At 38.9% G+C, this 19,613-nt stretch overlaps 1 protein-coding gene across 2 annotated transcripts in view; it reads left to right on the plus strand.

Moving 5' to 3' along the window:
* Window positions 1-208: 208 nt before the first annotated feature.
* Window positions 209-19,613, plus strand: part of LOC132618863 (transmembrane emp24 domain-containing protein p24delta7-like) — a 50,787-nt gene continuing 31,382 nt past the window's right edge. Inside the window, exons 1-3 of one of the 2 annotated variants that reach the window (XM_060333864.1) lie at window positions 209-581; window positions 1,595-1,804; window positions 11,089-11,423. In XM_060333864.1, the coding sequence (XP_060189847.1) occupies window positions 342-581; window positions 1,595-1,804; window positions 11,089-11,196 (558 nt within the window). In that variant the 5' untranslated portion in view covers window positions 209-341 and the 3' untranslated portion in view covers window positions 11,197-11,423. Of the gene's footprint in view, window positions 582-1,594; window positions 1,805-11,088; window positions 11,424-19,613 lie in introns of those variants that run through there. The other variant, XM_060333863.1, reaches the window with a different exon arrangement.

Consider the following 19,613-nt stretch of genomic DNA (forward strand, 5'->3'; position numbering starts at 1 on the left):
ACATCAAAACTAAATAACTTCTAAAACTAAAGAAAAGTCATATAAAATGAAACACGTTTCGTTGAGTCATTTAACCATTTGTTGCATGCATTCTATACAAACGTGTGTACGTACTTAATATAGCTCGTGTAGTATTTTTTCTATTTTTAATATTCTTAAAGTATTCCTATGAAATTCCCACACATAATACACCCGATCGATACGAATATTAAAAAAATAAAAAATGAAGGACCAATGTAAGGACATAGTTGAGATCCAATGCTCAAATTCACACCTCCTTATCCCTTCTCACATTCTCTTCACCCCACTAAACCCAATTTAGTCTCTGTCTTAATTTGTTAATGGTGATGATTTTGAGAAACGAGATGTGGAGATTAATCAAGATCCTATATCTTTTGATTTGCGTGATCATAGTATTATTATCATCGTTGGTAGATGCAATTCGATTCGACCTGATATCTGGAACGACAAAATGTATAACAGAAGAAATAATGCACGATGCCATGACCGTCGGCAAGTACTCGGTCGTCAATCCTAACGAAGGTTACCCCTTGCCCGACAATCACAGGATCACTGTCCGGGTAAACTCCCTTCCCTTTCTAATTTGAGTTTTACTTTTATAAACTGTTAGCGTCAAAAATATTTACAGAGCTAGGTCACATATCAGGTTTAGATAAATCTCTATAATAAGCGATCCTATAAAAATGATGACTAGCATGCTATAACAGATTAAGGAAGCACGTATTTTTTTTTTTTTTTTTTCTTTTGTTTTTAAATTAAGACATCTGAATGTTAAGCTATTCTATTCAAATTCGAATGTTTAATGATTAGACTATTTATTTCTCAAAATATGGATCTTTATAATTTATCTTTATTCAAAAAGTTAATTTATATAAAATTCAAATGAAAATATTTAAATACTATATTCACAAAATTAATATTAGGTTGTAAGGTGATGGTTGAAGTTGGTGGATGGTAGCGATGGCGGTGCGGCAGGAGTGGTTGCATTGACAGTAATGGTGGAGTAAGTTAGTCAAAATATCATTTTTTTTAAAGGGTCATGTGTCAAAGGTCAAGGGACAATTATTATGGATCGGAGGGAATACATATTTATAGAGGAAAATTATAAATAAGTTACATATAAAATTGAAGAGCATCAATTATTTCACCCGTTAAAGAAAGTTGAGCACCCATGGCCATGTTTGGTACATAGCTGGTTAGAGTTACGCAGCAAGTAGTAAAACAAGGATTAGAGAATCTTTAATTATTTTATGGAGGGATTAGTTAAGAGAAAATCTACGTATTATTTTATGCAGGAATTAATTATGCAGGGTTTAATTATTCATGTATTAGTTATTTAATCTTTTGTCCGACATAAAATAACACATAGGTTCCCTCATAACTTATTCATGTATTAGTTATGCGGATTTCGTTATTTGGTGTGTTGAATTTCATACATAGCAAAAGAATGCTACCAAGCATATTATTATTTATGCAGAATTTAATACATGAATAACCTAGTTCCTAACCGACAACGAAACAACCCCAAAAAGTTTGGGTTGTAATTACGCTTACTATATGAACTCATATGTAGGTAACCTCTCCGTATGGAAACAATTATCACTATATGAATCATGTGGAATCTGGTACTTTTGCCTTTACAGCATCTGAGGGAGGTGACTATATGACTTGTTTATGGGCTGTCGATCAGAGGCCACCCCTAAACTTGTCAATCGACTTTGAGTGGAAATCTGGTGTTGCTGCTAAAGATTGGTCTAATATTGCCAAAAGAGGCCAGATACACGTAAGCATTTTAACCTTTTGAAGTCACTTTACTTTCTCGCTCTTGCTATTTTGTTGTTATATTTTTCTTGCAATCTGGCTTCGAAAATTTTTCTTTTGTGCCGAGTGTCTTAACAGAAACAACCTTTTTACCCCATAAAGATAGAGGTAAGACTTACGTATATTCTATCCCAAACCCCACTTGTAAAATTATACTAGGTATGCTGTTTGTTGTTGTTAGGGATGTTTCTCGAAAAAATTAGCTAACCCATGAACCAAGCAGGTTTTTGACAAAAGTTGGTTGATGTTGAGAAAAGGGTGATTTGTAATTGATGGTCAAAAAAAATATTTGGAAGTTGGAAATTGTATTTGGACATTAATTTCACTTGACAAAAAAGATTGATAAATTTTTATTGAAAATCATTATTTCTTTGGAAATACTCCTTAAGCAAAATGTTAATACTTTGTCTGTATTTGCAAATATGGTACTCCATCCGGATAAAAAAGAGTGTCTACTTAGTCGTTTGCACACCCTTTAAGAAAATACTAACTTCTAGAGAAAAATAGTTAATTTGACTAAATTGCCCATAATTAAACAGGTATTGGAATTTGATCACATGAGCAAATATGAAAAAATAAAGTTAATTCTTTCTTGATTTGATGAGTGGACACTCTTTTTGATTCAAGAAAAAAAGGCTAAGTAGACACTCTTTTTGATCCGGAGGAAGTATTAAAGTTTAGTATCTGCATTTGCAAATTTACTGAGGTACTCAGTCCCAATTTATATGATATCTTTTGCTTTTCGAGATTCGACTAATCTTTGAAGCTAAATTGTATTAGATCAACTCAATAGTTTAAGATTAAAATTTAGATATTCAAAAAATATACGAAAAGTACTATAAGTTGCAATTATCCTCTTGTTAATATGATGAAAAAATACATTTTAAAATATAAATAAAACTTTATATAGTTTGAATCTCGAAAAATGAAAAGTGACTTATAAATTGGAAGAGATGAAGAAATATTATTTATGGCCACATAGCCCAAGTTCTTTTTGGCTAGTACCAGAGGTAAAGGGAAGTGAGCCTATATGACATCCATCTTTCTCCTAGCGTTTGTGATGCTATTTTTCACGTATTGAATCAGTGACCTACCTTAAGTTAAGCTACTATAGGCAAATTTCATTGATTTTCATCTTGTTATTTCTTTAAAAAGGGGTTCGATTTTTCATGGATACCTTCTTTCGCAGTCTGAATAAGTGTATTTCGATAATGATATATAGACACATGAAAGTATAATTATCTGGCAATAATGTTGGATTTACAAATATAGATGCACCATTGTTATTTAGAGAAGATGAAGAACAAGCTGCTCGATTAATCCAAATGAACAAAGGGAAAGAGGCGGAACAAACAAAGTTGTCCTGCACTAGTTTTGGGCCTTGCACTAGTTTTGGAGCTAACTGTTCTATCAGTCTTGGGTCTCATCATACAAGCCCAATAAATGAATATTCAGATATCCAACTGCAAAGCCCAAATGAAAATAAACAGTTCCAGAAATCATTTTCAGATCTGCCAGCTGGAGAGATAAAATTTCCTCCAAATTTCATGACATAGCAGTGATCAGAAATAAGTGTACAGCTGTATAGTTTGTTATATTAGGGAACAAAATAGATAGTGGACAACAAATAGATAGTGGACAAATGTAGGTTCATAATTGGTTTTCATATTCTTACATTGTTGGAACATACTCTACATACTTGTATATATACAGATATAGATGAATGAAGAAAGCAAGCAGAAAATTTCCCAAATCTGTCTTCATTTTTATTATATTTTCTTCATGGTATCAGAGCAACAGTAAGATCCAAATCTTTTCTTTATTTTCTCCCTTCAATCCAAATGGAAAATACATCACAATCATCTGAGGGAAACTCTTCTTCATCTGCAGTTATGGATTCTAGCAGTCCATATTATCTTCATCCCTCAGATTCCCCAGGAATGAATCTTGTGAATTTCGTTTTTGATGGAACTGGTTTTGCTGCGTGGAGAAGGTCCATCATTATTTCTCTATCAGCTAAGAACAAGATGAGTTTTATTAATGGTTCTGCCGAAATACCATCTGCTGATACACCTGAGTTCAAGCTTTGGACTAGGTGCAATAACATAGTGATTTCTTGGTTGCTTAACTCCCTTTCAAAAGAAATTGCAGGGAGTGTGATATACTCAAAATCTGCTAAAGATCTCTGGACTGACCTTCATGACAGGTTTGGTTAGTCTAATGGAGCTCAACTCTATCACCTTCAAAAAATGCCTCACAGATCTGATGCAAGGAACAGCTGATGTAGCAGGATATTTCACAAGAATCAAGAGGATTTGGGATGAGTTGGATGCTCTCTCCAGCGGAGAAATATGTTCTTGCAACTGCACATGTGGAGGAAAGAAGAAAGTAATCAAATCCAAGCAGGACGAAAGATTGATCCAATTTCTAATAGGACTTAATGATGTTTATGCAGCAGTAAGAAGCAATATACTCATGATGTCACCTCTCCCTAATGTGAATCATGCCTACTCTCTCCTCATTCAAGATGAGAAACAGAGAGAGGCATATGTTAATCCTAACTTTCCAGGTGACACATCTTCATTTCTTGCAACACATCAGAATTTCTCAGGTCAGAGATATAACAATACTGATTTTAGAGCAAGAAAGAACAACAACAATAACTACAACAACAATCTGTTTTGCACAAATTGTAAGAAATCAGGGCACTCAATTGCAAAATGCTATAGAATAATAGGTTATCCACCCGATTTTAAGTTCACCAAGGGGTCAAAATCACAACCAAACAACAAAGGGAACTCTATGGCTAATGCAGTGACAACAGTTGGATACTCAGGTTACACAACAAATGGGAAACAAGCAAATGGATCTGTTGCTCAGGAGAACTATGGCCGTTTGGAAGAAGAGTTTCAGAATGCACAGATTGGAGATGTGCCATTTGTAGGAAATGAGGTTTCAGCTAACATGGTGCACTGTTTTTCTGGTAACACTTTCAGTGATCCAAGACTATATCAAACTCATGCTAACTCTAGCTGCTAGATATTAGATTCAGGAGCTTCTGATCATATATCTTTTGACCCTGCTTTCTTTACTACTCTTACACTTCTGTCTTCTCCTATTTATGTCAAGCTCCCAAATTCTTTCAGGGTAAGGGTGACACATGGAGGAACTGTCACTCTCCCTCATAACTACTAAAGAATGTTTTGCTTTTCCCTTATTTTAAAATCAATTTGATATCGGTTCATCAATTCTGCAAACAATTCAATTGCACACTAAATTTTTCTTCCATTTGTTGTGTTATGCAGGGCCATTCAATGAGGACCCCTCTGGTTATTGGTGAAGCAAAGGATGGGATCTATATCATGAACACTACTTCACGTCTACAAAGTCCTGTCAAGTCTAGTTCTAAATCTAATGTTTTACTCTCCAGTTGTAGTTCTTTTCCTAGTTCTTTTTCTATTCTAGTAAACAATAGGGATGATGTAAAATTATGGCACATTAGATTGGGCCACATGCCTTTTGATTCAATAAAAAACATCAGTTCCTCTTCTTCCTTTTCTCATTTTTATCACAAATGTGATATATGCCCTGTTGCTAGACAAACTAAACTGCCATTCCCTTCTAGTTGCATCAAAACTAAGGCAATTTTTGAGTTAATCCATGTGGACACTTGGGGACCCTATAAATCATCTACCTACGATGGATACAAGTATTTTCTTACTATTGTAGATGATTTTAGTAGAGCAACTTGGACTTACCTCTTGAGTACTAAAAGCAATGATTTCCCTACACTAAAGAACTACCTGGCTTACATTGAAAGACAATTTGGGGCTAAGATAAAAATGATAAGGTCAAATAATGCTCTTGAGTTAGGCAGTGGAGTGATTCTTTCAGAATATTTTCTCTCAAAAGGAATCATCCACCAAACTTCTTGCACTGCCTCTCCACAACAGAATGGAGTTGTGGAAAGGAAACACAGACACCTTTTGGAGACTTCTAGAGCTTTATTACACCAATCTAAAGTGCCTATTTGCTACTGGGGTGATTGTTTATTGACCGCAACTTTTCTAATAAATAGGTTTCCATCATCTGTGCTCAAAGGAAAAACACCTTTTGAATTGATTTTTGGAACTTCTCCTTCATACATGTTTTTGAGAAGTTTTGGATGTTTGTGTTTTGTTTCAACCCCTTCACATAACAGACCCAAATTTGCTCCTAGGGCAGTCCCTTGTATATTTCTTGGATATCCTGCAGGGAAGAAAGGGTATAAAGTCATGGAACTGAATTCTAAGGAAATCATCGTTTCAAGGGATGTAGTTTTTCATGAAACTACATTTCCTTTTCACACTCAAACTCCTTCTCCTCCTATTTTCACTACAACCACAGCTGATTCAGGACCATTTATTTCTTCTTCTCATACCCTGTCTCCATTGGTTTCTACCCCTGATGAATCTGATTCCTTAGGTCCATTCCTAGTGATTCTAGCTCACTTTCTTCATCTAGTTCATCTATTGATGTTCCTCCACCTTCCCCAAGTCTATCTTCCTCATCTAATAGTCCTCCAACTCATGATGTGGATCCCATCTCTGTTGCACCTGAAAGAAGATCAGAGAGGGTTCCTAAAAGGCCTGTCTATCTAGATGAGTATGTTTGCAACTCAGTTTATCTCACTGATCTTTCCACTTCATGTTTTACTGATCCCATTGATCCTCCTATTTTCTCCTTTGCTGCATTATCTGTCTCTAATCAGCAAGTCTTGAATGCAATTTCAAGTATAAGTGAACCAAAGAATTATTCCCAGGCAGCTATGGATCCTGGTTGGTTAAAAGCTATGGACTCTGAATTTGAGGCATTAAATTCCAACAACACTTGGGAAATTGTGAGTCTACCTCCAAATAAGAAAGCTTTACCCTGCAAATGGGTTTACAAGGTAAAGCACAAAACAGATGGGTCTATAGAGATATTAAAGGCAAGATTGGTGGTAAGGAGAGACATCCAAAGAGAAGGCATCGACTTCAATGAAACGTATTCTCCTGTTGTCAAAATGACAACAATAAGATGCTTACTTGCAGTAGCAGTCAAGAAAGGTTGGAATATATCTCAACTAGATGTCAATAATGCCTTCTTGCATGGTGAATTGCAAGAAGAGGTGTCTATGAAATTTCCTCCGGCTATGGAATCTTCTAATCCTAACTTAGTTTGCAAACTAAACAAATCATTGTATGGATTGAGACAAGCCTCAAGACAATGGTATGCAAAATTAGGGGTGTTGACACCCAATTTTCACCTCATAAACCGCGTCTTTTATTTTTTAAATTTTTTTCGAGTCAAGACGGAGTAAGGATGCCCTTAAAAAAAATTAAAAAATTAAAATCATGAGAAAATTGAAAAAATTGATGTTTAATTATTATTTTTCAAAATTAATTAAAATTACAAGAAATTAAGAGTTATTTACTTTTACAAACGTGATTTGAAAAGAAGATACGTATCCCGCCCCGTCTAACTCGGAAAAATTATTAATTAAAATGACGTATGAATTATGCCTCATTTTGACCGCATTTATTTTTCATATTTTTAAATATTGTTCGGAAGCATATGAATATTGGACTCATTTTGAAGCTCGTATTTTAAAACGACGTGTTATAATTTTTATTTCGTCGAAATATTATTTTACAAGGGAAAAATTCTTGATAATGCTATCTACCCCAAAAACGAGGATTTTGTACTTATCTAATTAGATTTGTTTGGTATAAAGAACTAGTGAAGATTCCAAGTTGAACAAGGCAACTTGATGGGAAAACATTGGAGATTACGTAACTTTGATATCTTGATATAATTGAATTGATTAGTCAGGTGGAAGATGGACCCTCACGTAAGATTAAGGGAGAAAAGTTGGGTAGACCGTGGGGTATTATGTTTTTGATGAAAGGGTAATATAACAGGGTTATTTTGTTGATTACGGAGTAGTTTGTATAGGGACTAGGCTGGCTTTTGCTCATGTGTTGGTCATATGAACAGCTTTGCACTTCTCTTTCTCACTCTTTTCTCCTTCAGCCGCACTCTCTCTCTCTCTCTCATCTCTTTCTCTTGTGAACAAAACTCCATTTTTCTTCAACAATGGCAGGTTGAAAATGCTCCATTTCTTTTTTCAAATCACGTGAACATTGCTCGATTTCAACGGTTCATTTTGAAAAAAAACGAAGATTCAAATCCGGCCCAAAATCACAAATTCTAGTTTTCTACTCCTATAAATACATCTTTAACTCTTCAGCCAAAAAGGAGGGAAGGACGGAAAACCCTCTCATTTGAGCTATTTTCTACTTTTTCTCAAAGAAAACTCTAACATTTTGATATTTTTTGCTTCCGACATAAGCTCTTGGTGTTGGATTTAGCGATCAAGATGACGAGGAAGAAGAGGGTCGTGGAGGACCGACCTAGGATCAGATTGGGGAGTTTGACCACGATTAGTGCTCTGGAGATGGGAGAGAAATTGAAGGATATGGGGGCCTGGGATAGTAGTGGGGAGGCGACCAGTATGTGGGATAAGACGGCTAGTTGCATTAGGGTGGTAGCAAGGGAAGTGTTGGGGGTCTCGACAGGTAGTCGTGGTCAGCATCGAGGGGACTGGTGGTGGAATGGAGAAGTTCAAGGGAAGGTGGAAGCATAGAGGGTGGCGTATGCGAAGTTGATAGAAAGCAAGGATGAGGTGGAGATGTTATGTCCCATATTTTCATACGTCGGGACGTTTTAAAATAAGCGCGACAAGTTAAAGGCAAGACTATCTTAAGATATGAAGTAGAGATTTTAACTTCCGGTTTCGTGTCGAGTCACAATTTATCCACAATTTTCGTGTGGCATTAAACTATTAATGGAAAATTGGGATTAAACTAACCATAATTGGATTAATAAGTGGGATTGGAAAGACCAAAAATCAGTCCACTTTTGGACCATGTTTGGCCGTGCCTTTCAAGGTTGTGGTCAAGGAATCTTGACTCAATTTAGTGTGATCCACATGTCCAAGTAAAGGAGGGGGGACATATACACACAAAATTCTGATTCACTCCACTTTAGCAATTCATTTCAACACCCAAAGTTAGAGAAAGAAGAGTGTAGAGAGAGGTGCTCTCGGCTAAGAGCTAGCCGAGAGAGTGAGGTGAAATTGTGCCAAAAAATTCCAGTTTTTCTCCATCAAATTTACTCCTCATCTAGTGTATAAGAAGGTGTGTTAGTTGTTGAAGAGAAACAAGAAAGTGAAGCACCCAAATAGATTGAAGTTTCGGCCAAGTGAAGCATAAGATTGAAAGGTAAGAATGTTTGTTGTTTCTTGTGTTGCATGATGATTTGAACGTATAGTTCATACAAGTTGTTGTTGGATTGTGGTTGTAGTTGAAGTAGGGAGTGAGCCGTGTGTGAGGTGAGTTCATGACTGATTTCATTGTGCATGTATTGTTGGTGAATTGAATATGTATCAACATATGTAAATGAACAAAGATTGTAGGAGTTTGGTTGTGATGTTGCATGTTGGATATTGGACTGTTTTTGCTCGAATTTAAAATGAATCATGTGTTGAAGATTCTAATGAAGTCATGCTTAATCTTGTTGAACATGTATTGGAAATGGATTGAATGCATTGTAGTTGGATAAATGGATGAAAATCATGAAATGGTGGAAGGGTGTTGTAGCCGTGTAGTAGGGACTGTTTTAGGGAGAATTAGGGACTGTTTTGGGTCACATTTCGATTGTTGTTGTTATGGACATTGTGGTGTGTTGTATGCATGTTGAATATGTGAATTGGGGTGTTAAAGAAATGAATTATATTGAGGTGTAAAGGAAGTCCAAAACCGTGGACAGTTTTTGGAAGTTAGAAGTAAAAAATTGTGTGTGTTGAATGTTGATTCTTGTTGCAAACGTTTAGCGAATGTAAAATGCCATGATTCAAGTTAAAACTGAAATGATTGTGGGCTGTTGTAAGAATGAAAATGATGCTAAAACAGTTCCAAGATTCGTGAAAGTAAAGTCATTAAAAGTGTTGTGTTGTTGCAAGTTAAAACTGGAAATTTGCTAAGTAAGAATGGAAATGCGATGTGTGTAACGCTAGTTGGTTCGAATGCGAACGAAACGTCGTTTAATTGTTAGAAAGGAAGTGTGAATGTCACAAGACGTATTGAATGCCCTTGTAGACTAATTGTAGTTCTTCACATCTTGATATAGGATAAGTGTTTTTGGGCAGCAAGTACAAGTTAGAATACAACTAAACGCAAAAGGTATGTAAAGCCTATTCCTTCTTTCTTTTGGCATGTCCTAGACGTAAGAATGAAACGATATGAACCTTGGGGTAAATTCTATTCTCCAGTTCCATGTATGACTTATGATTCTATATTTCATTAAGGTTATTGTCATGTGCCTACAATATGATTGACTAATGAATAATGCATGAAAGTTCCTATACTTAAAGAATTGCACAACTAGAGACATACTTGACTTTTAAAAGCTATACCTTGTTAAAGTGATACATGTACATGAAATCTGAAATGTTTCTTGAATAGTTTGTTATGAGACTTAAAATGAACTGAATATGAATATTATTTTGACACTTTAGAGCTGGTTAGTTTCTTATCCATTGAGTCTAAAAAAAAAAAGATGAATTGCATATATGTGGTTGCCTATTATTCTGCTCGTGCTTACCGCTATATCCTTCACTGAGTCCCGGGCCAGGATACGTTTTCATGCGCATGTTTACTATATTATTCACCGAGTCCCTCATTAAAGGGCCGGGACACGTTATATATATATATATGATGGTATGATGATGATATAATGACATAATGATATGATGATGATATGATGATATGATAATATGATGATGTGGAGATGGTGGCCAGGAGGGCATATATATATTCCTTATTACCGAGTCCCTCATTAAAGGGCCGAGACACGTACATGTTTATGTTTATGATCCCATGATTATAAATACCGAGTCCCTCATAAAAAGGGTCGGGACACGTTATATATGTTATATACAGAATGACTATGCAGCTTTGATTACGAAACTATATAATGACATTGATATGAGAACGATACATATGAAATATATTCAAAGGCAAATTTTATGAAAGTCTGGTTGTTGCATTGAATCCTATACACCTTGTCTCAATATAAGTCTATTACTATGTTTCAAGCTTTACATATTCAGTACATATTCCATACTGACCCCCTTTCTTTGGGGGGCTGCGTTCATGCCCGCAGGTACAGACGCTCGGTTCGGAGATCCGCCAACTTAGGTCATCATTCAGCTATTTTGGACTGCTCCTTTGTTCCGGAGCTAGCTTGTGGTATAATCTCCTTATGTTGTGATCGTATGTGTTTGTTTGGGTACGGCGGGGCCCTGTCCCGCCACATAATACGGTCATTACTCTTAGAGGTCTGTGGACATCTGTGTGGGTCTGTTTACAGTTGTTGATGCGTTTTATGTTTTTGACTTAAGTTTGGGGCGTACCCATTCGTAATGGCAGCCTTGTCAGCTTGCATATGTGTGTATGTTTGGTATTTTGTATATCGTGGCAGCCTTGTCGGCTTGCTTAGGATTATATATATATATATATATATGTTGTTGTTTGAAAAGTGCAATTCCTCGGGAGACAGGTGACTAAGACATACAAAACTTGACGAATTTAAAATAACTCCCTATCTTTTTATATACAAATGAGATCATGACATGCTAATTGTAAATGACTATAGTTAACATATAATATGAGTGTCCAATTCGGGCACGAGTCACGGCCTACGGGGTTGGGTCGTGACAAAAGTGGTATCAGAGCGGTCAAATCCTCGGAGTGTCCACAGACTGTGTCTAGTAGAATCTTGTTTATCGATGTGTTGTGCACCACGTTTATAAACAGGAAGCTACAGGACATTTAGGATGTCATCTTTTCTTCTCATTCTAGATCGTGCGATAGAGCTGTATTATCAGGATAAATCTTTCCCTAACAGATTGTTATGTTTACGGCGATGCCTCCAAAGAAGGCAACAGCCGCCCAGAAGGGCAAAGCGGTAGTTGGGGAGACCAGTGGGACCCGGAGGTCACTAGAGCTTATTCCCAATATGTGCCTGGGACTAGGATTCAGTCAGCGAGCTCCGCTACACCATCACTATCAGAGGAGCCTAGGGCAGCAACAGCTGCAGGTCAGGAGACAGATTTACCACCAGCTCCTGCGGCTCCAGCACCCAAGCCTCCAGCTCCCCAGCCAGGGGCCGAGGATAGGGCTATGCGTGAAGCAGTACAGTTATTGACTAGGTTGGTATCGGGACAGGCTCGGAGACGTGGGTTAGGAGGTGATTATGCGGATAGACGCGACAGTTTGAGGGTCCGCGATTTTCTGACTTGTAACCCCCCAGAGTTCTATGGGTCAAAACCCGCAGAGGATCCACAAGAGTTTATTCGACAGATGCTGCGTACGTTGCGGGTGACAAAATCCTCCGAGACTGAGTCGCTCAAGTTTGCTTCATATCGGTTGCGGGATGTGGCAGTTAATTGGTATGAGTCCTGGGAGTTGTCCAGGGGTGAAGATGCTCCACCAGCAGAATGGGACGAGTTCGTAGAGGCTTTTCTGGGTCATTTTCTGCCTCCAGAGATGAGGCGAGCCAGAGTTGACAGATTTATACACCTGAGGCAGAATGGTAGAAGTGTTCGAGACTATAGCATCGAGTTTGATTCGCTGGCTAGGTACGCGCCCGCTATGGTAGCTGACATGGCAGATAGGGTGCATCGTTATGTAATGGGGTTGGATAATTATTTGATTGATAGCTGCATGGCAATGGTTTCTCAGCCCAGTATAAATATCGCTCGAGTGCAGGCATATGCACATGGAGTTGAGGGTCGACAGAGAGGGCGTCGATTTGATAGGGAGCAGGACAGGGGTCAACATAAGAGAGCTAGATCAGCTGGGTATCATTCTGGTGACTTTCGGGGCGGACAGCCCCAACAGCAGTATAGTCGATATCCTTCCTAGCCGGCACAGAGTGCACCTTCACGATTTACTGGTAGGAGGTTTGATAGCACGGGGTACTCGGGAGCTGGTCAAAGCTCCATGACTTCAGGATTCCAGATGCACAGGAATTCGGGCCAGATGAGACCACCTATACCCCCGTGTCCTCGATGTGGCAGACGCCATCTGGGGGAGTGCCGTTTCATGACTGGTGCTTGTTTCACTTGCGGCCGTCAGGGCCATACTATGAGGGAATGTCGATTTGGGGGTGGTGCAGGTGGCCCAGCTCAGCCTACGGGATCAGTTGCGGGTTCTTCTTCTTCAGTTGCTATGCGCCCTATAGGGCAAGGTATTCAGACACCAGCAGGCCGTGGCAGAGGCCGTGGAGGGGCTTCTGGTTCTGGCGGTCCTTCCAACCGCTTATATGCTTTAGCCAGCAGACAGGATCAGGAAGCGTCGCCAAATGTGGTCACAGGTATATTATTGATTTTCTCCCGAGATGTATATGCATTGATAGACCCAGGCTCCACATTATCATATATTCCCCCTTTTGTTGCTAGTAAAATTGGGATAAAATCTGAATCTATAGAACCATTTGAGGTAGCTACACCAGTAGGGGACTTTGTCTTAGCAGAGCTAGTATATAAAGATTGTTCGGTAGTCATATGTAATCGCTGTACCAAAGCAGATTTGATAGAGTTAACCATGACTGAGTTCGATGTTATTATGGGGATGGATTGGTTAGCTTCCTGCTATGCTAACGTTGATTACCGAGGCAAAGTAGTTCGGTTTCAGTTCCCAAGGGAACCAATTATAGAGTGGAGAGGGAATACAGCATCGCCGAGGGGTAAGTTTATTTCATACCTCAAGGCAAGGAAGATGGTTAAAAAGGGCTATATTTATCACCTGGTTCGTGTGCATGACTTGAAAGCAGAAACACCGACTCTACAATCTGTCCCGGTGGTTAATGAATTTCCAGGTGTATTCCCAGATGAACTTCCAGGCCTTCCTCCTGAACGTGAGATAGAGTTCACTATAGATGTATTGCCAGACACTCGACCTATATCTATTCCTCCTTACAGAATGGCACCTGCAGAATTGAAAGAATTGAAGGAGCAACTGAGAGATTTGCTGGAAAAGGGTTTTATCAGGCCCAGTATATCACCTTGGGGAGCACCAGTATTATTTGTACGAAAGAAAGATGGGTCACTGCGGATGTGCATTGACTATAGGCAGCTGAACAAAGTCACAATAAAGAACAGCTATCCCCTCCCCAGGATTGATGATTTATTTGATCAGTTGCAGGGTGCTAAATGCTTCTCAAAGATAGACCTGCGGTCCGGTTATCACCAGGTGCGGGTAAGGGAGACAGATATTCCGAAGACTGCATTCAGGACCCGATATGGACATTACGAGTTTAGAGTGATGTCTTTTGGGCTGACCAATTCTCCAGCAGTGTTCATGGACTTGATGAACAGGGTGTTTAAGCCATTCCTTGACTTGTTCGTGATTGTATTCATTGATGATATTCTGGTCTATTCACGATCGGAAGAAGAGCATGCAGAGCACTTGAGGACAGTACTCAGGGTACTCCAGCTCCAGAAGTTATATGCTAAGTTCTCTAAATGTGGATTCTGGTTGACTTCTGTAGCATTTCTGGGGCATATTGTTGGAGCAGATGGTATTCGGGTAGACTCACAGAAAATCGAAGCGGTCAAAACCTGGCCTAGACCTACGACGCCTACTGAGGTACGTAGTTTTCTGGGGCTTGCAGGGTATTACAGGAGATTTGTAGAAAAGTTTGCCTCTATTTCAGCGCCTTTAACAAGGCTAACACAGAAGGCAGCTAAATTCCAGTGGACCGATGCTTGTGAACAGAGTTTTCAATTATTGAAAGATAAGTTGACTACAGCTCCTGTTCTAACTCTTCCTGAAGGGCCAGAGGGCTATGTTGTCTATTGTGATGCTTCCGGTGTTGGGTTGGGTTGCGTGTTGATGCAGCACGGCAGAGTTATAGCCTATGCCTCCCGACAACTTAGGAAACATGAGAGAAATTATCCTACACATGACCTGGAGTTGGCAGCAGTGATACATGCTTTGAAGATATGGAGACATTATCTGTATGGCGTGCATGTTGATATTTATACAGATCATAAAAGTCTCCAGTATATCTTTAAGCAGAAGGAGCTGAATTTGCGACAGAGGAGATGGTTAGAGTTGATGAAAGATTATGATGTCGATATTCTATATCACCCAGGAAAGGCTAATGTGGTAGCAGATGCACTCAGCCGTAAATCTATGGCTTGTTTAGCAGGCGTACAACCAGAAAAGAAAGAGATAGTCCGTGAGATTCATCAGCTAGCTAGTCTTGGAGTTCGTTTGGCTGATTCTGATAATGGTAGCATTATTGTAAGAGGTGTTGCTGAGTCCTCTATTGTAGAAGAGGTAAAGAGGCGGCAATATGAGGATCCTGTTCTGGTACATTTTAGAGATACAACACTTCAGAAGGACGAGACCCCATTTAAGATGTCAGCCGATGGAGTACTACGATACAGAGACAGATTATGTGTACCTGAGGTTGCAGGGTTGCGGCAGCAGGTAATGGGGGAAGCACACTGTGCTCGTTATTCTATTCACCCGGGATCGACAAAAATGTATCATGATCTTAGGTGTTTGTACTGGTGGGATGGTATGAAAAAGGACATAGCCGAATTTGTGGCCCAGTGCCCAAATTGTCAGCAGGTTAAGATAGAGCACCAGAAGCCTGGAGGGCTATTGCAGGAGATGAAAATTCCAACCTGCAAATGGGAGGTAATTAATATGGACTTCGTCACAGGTTTCCCTCGCACTCCACGGAAAAATGACTCTGTCTGGGTTATTGTTGATAGACTGACAAAATCAGCCCACTTTCTTCCAGTCAGGACTTCGTACTCAGCTGAGGATTATGCCCGATTATATCTTAAGGAGATAGTGAGACTTCATGGAGTTCCCACAACTATTATCTCAGATAGAGGGGCCCAGTTTACAGCTAACTTCTGGTGATCTTTCCAGGAGGGATTAGGGACACAGGTGAGTCTCAGCACCGTATTTCATCCTCAGACTGACGGGCAGGCTGAGCACACCATCCAGACGCTACAAGATATGTTGAGAGCCTGTGTTATTGACTTTAAAGGCAGCTGGGAGGATCACTTGCCGCTTATCGAGTTTGCTTACAATAACAGTTACCACTCTAGCATTCAGATGGCGCCGTACGAAGCCCTGTATGGCAGGAAATGCAGATCCCCTATAGGCTGGTTTGATGTTGGCGAGGCTAAGCTGATAGGCCCAGATATGGTTCAGCAGGCTGTCGATAAGGTGAAACTTATTCAGGAAAGATTACTGGCAGCTCAGAGTCGGCAGAAGGCGTATGCGGATAATCGACGTCGACACTTGGAATTTCAGGTTGGCGATTGGGTGTTCTTGAGAGTGTCACCCATGAAGGGCGTTATGAGATTCGACAAGAAAGGGAAGTTGAGCCCAAGGTACATTGGACCTTATCAGGTCATCCGTAAAGTAGGCCAAGTTGCTTACGAGTTAGACCTACCAGCGGACTTAGCAGCTGTACATCCGGTCTTCCATGTGTCAATGCTTCATAAGTATATAGGCGATCCTTCCAGGGTGTTCCCTACAGGTGATATTCAGGTAACAGATGAGCTATCATATGAAGAGCAACCTATTGCCATACTTGATTGACAAATCAGGAGGTTACGAACAAAAGATGTGGCGTCAGTTAAAGTGTTGTGGCAGAACAATAATAGGGAGGAGATGACTTGGGAGGCTGAAGAGGAGATGAAAAAGAAATATCCTCACTTGTCTTCCACATCTACAGGTAATTTAAACTCCTTTACTTGATTGTGTTAAATTGTCTGCTCAATTTATATGTTAGCAATAAGGAAAACCCTTCCCAAAACCCTTATAGAACCTAACGGGGAAAACAAAATCGACATTCGAGGACGAATGTTCTAAAGGGGGGAGGATGTTATGTCCCGTATTTTCATACGTCGGGACGTTTTAAAATAAGCGCGACAAGTTAAAGGCAAGACTATCTTAAGATATGAAGTAGAGATTTTAACTTCCGGTTTCGTGTCGAGTCACAATTTATCCACAATTTTCGTGTGGCATTAAACTATTAATGGAAAATTGGGATTAAACTAACCATAATTGGATTAATAAGTGGGATTGGAAAGACCAAATATCAGTCCACTTTTGGACCATGTTTGGCCGTGCCTTTCAAGGTTGTGGTCAAGGAATCTTGACTCAATTTAGTGTGATCCACATGTCCAAGTCAAGGAGGGGGGACATATAGACACAAAATTTTGATTCACTCCACTTTAGCAATTCATTTCAACACCCAAAGTTAGACAAAGAAGAGTGTAGAGAGAGGTGCTCTCGGCTAAGAGCTAGCCGAGAGAGTGAGGTGAAATTGTGCCCAAAAATTCCAGTTTTTCTCCATCAAATTTACTCCTCATCTAGTGTATAAGAAGGTGTGTTAGTTGTTGAAGAGAAACAAGAAAGTGAAGCACCCAAATAGATTGAAGTTTCGGCCAAGTGAAGCACAAGATTGAAAGGTAAGAATGTTTGTTGTTTCTTGTGTTGCATGATGATTTGAATGTATAGTTCATGCAAGTTGTTGTTGGATTGTGGTTGTAGTTGAAGTAGGGAGTGAGCCGTGTGTGAGGTTAGTTCATGACTGATTTCATTGTGCATGTATTGTTGGTGAATTGAATATGTATCAACATATGTAAATGAACAAAGATTGTAGGAGTTTGGTTGTGATGTTGCATGTTGGATATTGGACTGTTTTTGCTCGAATTTAAAATGAATCATGTGTTGAAGATTCTAATGAAGTCATGCTTAATCTTGTTGAACATGTATTGGAAATGGATTGAATGCATTGTAGTTGGATAAACGGATGAAAATCATGAAATGGTGGAAGGGTGTTGTAGCCGTGTAGTAGGGACTGTTTTAGGGAGAATTAGGGACTGTTTTGGGTCACATTTCGATTGTTGTTGTTATGGACATTGTGGTGTATTGTATGCATGTTGAATATGTGAATTGGGGTGTTAAAGAAATGAATTATATTGAGGTGTAAAGGCAGTCCAAAACCGTGGACAGTTTTTGGAAGTTAGAAGTAAAAAATTGTGTGTGTTGAATGTTGATTCTTGTTGCAAACGTTTAGCGAATGTAAAATGCCATGATTCAAGTTAAAACTGAAATGATTGTGGGATGTTGTAAGAATGAAAATGATGCTAAAACAGTTCCAAGATTCGTGAAAGTAAAGTCATTAAAAGTGTTGTGTTGTTGCAAGTTAAAACTGGAAATTTGCTAAGTAAGAATGGAAATGCGATGTGTGTTGATTAGCCGTGTGTATGAAACTGTTTTGGATGGTGTATGGACTGCCCAAGTTCCCTAAGTCATGCTTAAACAAGTTTTGATCAATATATGAAAGAACGATTAGCAATGGTAGCTTGTAACGCTAGTTGGTTCGAATGCGAACGAAACGTCGTTTAATTGTTAGAAAGGAAGTGTGAATGTCACAAGACGTATTGAATGCCCTTGTAGACTAATTGTAGTTCTTCACATCTTGATATAGGATAAGTGTTTTTGGGCAGCAAGTACAAGTTAGAATACAACTAAACGCAAAAGGTATGTAAAGCCTATTCCTTCTTTCTTTTGGCATGTCCTAGACGTAAGAATGAAACGATATGAACCTTGGGGTAAATTCTATTCTCTAGTTCCATGTATGACTTATGATTCTATATTTCATTAAGGTTATTGTCATGTGCCTACAATATGATTGACTAATGAATAATGCATGAAAGTTCCTATACTTAAAGAATTGCACAACTAGAGACATACTTGACTTTCAAAAGCTATACCTTGTTAAAGTGATACATGTACATGAAATCTGAAATGTTTCTTGAATAGTTTGTTATGAGACTTAAAATGAACTGAATATGAATATTATTTTGACACTTTAGAGCTGGTTAGTTGCTTATCCATTGAGTCTCAAAAAAAATATGAATTGCATATATGTGGTTGCCTATTATTCTGCTCGTGCTTACCGCTATATCCTTCACTGAGTCCCGGGCCAGGATACGTTTTCATGCGCATGTTTACTATATTATTCACCGAGTCCCTCATTAAAGGGCCGGGACACGTTATATATATATATATGATGGTATGATGATGATATAATGACATAATGATATGATGATGATATGACGATATGATAATATGATGATGTGGAGATGGTGGCCAGGAGGGCATATATATATTCCTTATTACCGAGTCCCTCATTAAAGGGCCGGGACACATACATGTTTATGTTTATGATGCCATGATTATAAATACCGAGTCCCTCATAAAAAGGGCCGGGACACGTTATATATGTTATATACAGAATGACTATGCAGCTTTGATTACGAAACTATATAATGACATTGATATGAGAACGATACAGATGAAATATATTCAAAGGCAAATTTTATGAAAGTCTGGTTGTTGCATTGAATCCTATACACCTTGTCTCAATATAAGTCTATTACTATGTTTCAAGCTTTACATATTCAGTACATATTCCGTACTGACCCCCTTTCTTCGGGGGGCTGCGTTCATGCCCGCAGGTACAGACGCTCGTTTCGGAGATCCGCCAACTTAGGTCATCATTCAACTATTTTGGACTGCTCCTTTGTTCCGGAGCTAGCTTGTGGTATAATCTCCTTATGTTGTGCTCGTATGTGTTTG

The sequence above is a fragment of the Lycium barbarum genome, chromosome 11 (assembly GCF_019175385.1).
Source record: "Lycium barbarum isolate Lr01 chromosome 11, ASM1917538v2, whole genome shotgun sequence".
Classification (NCBI taxonomy): domain Eukaryota; kingdom Viridiplantae; phylum Streptophyta; class Magnoliopsida; order Solanales; family Solanaceae; genus Lycium; species Lycium barbarum.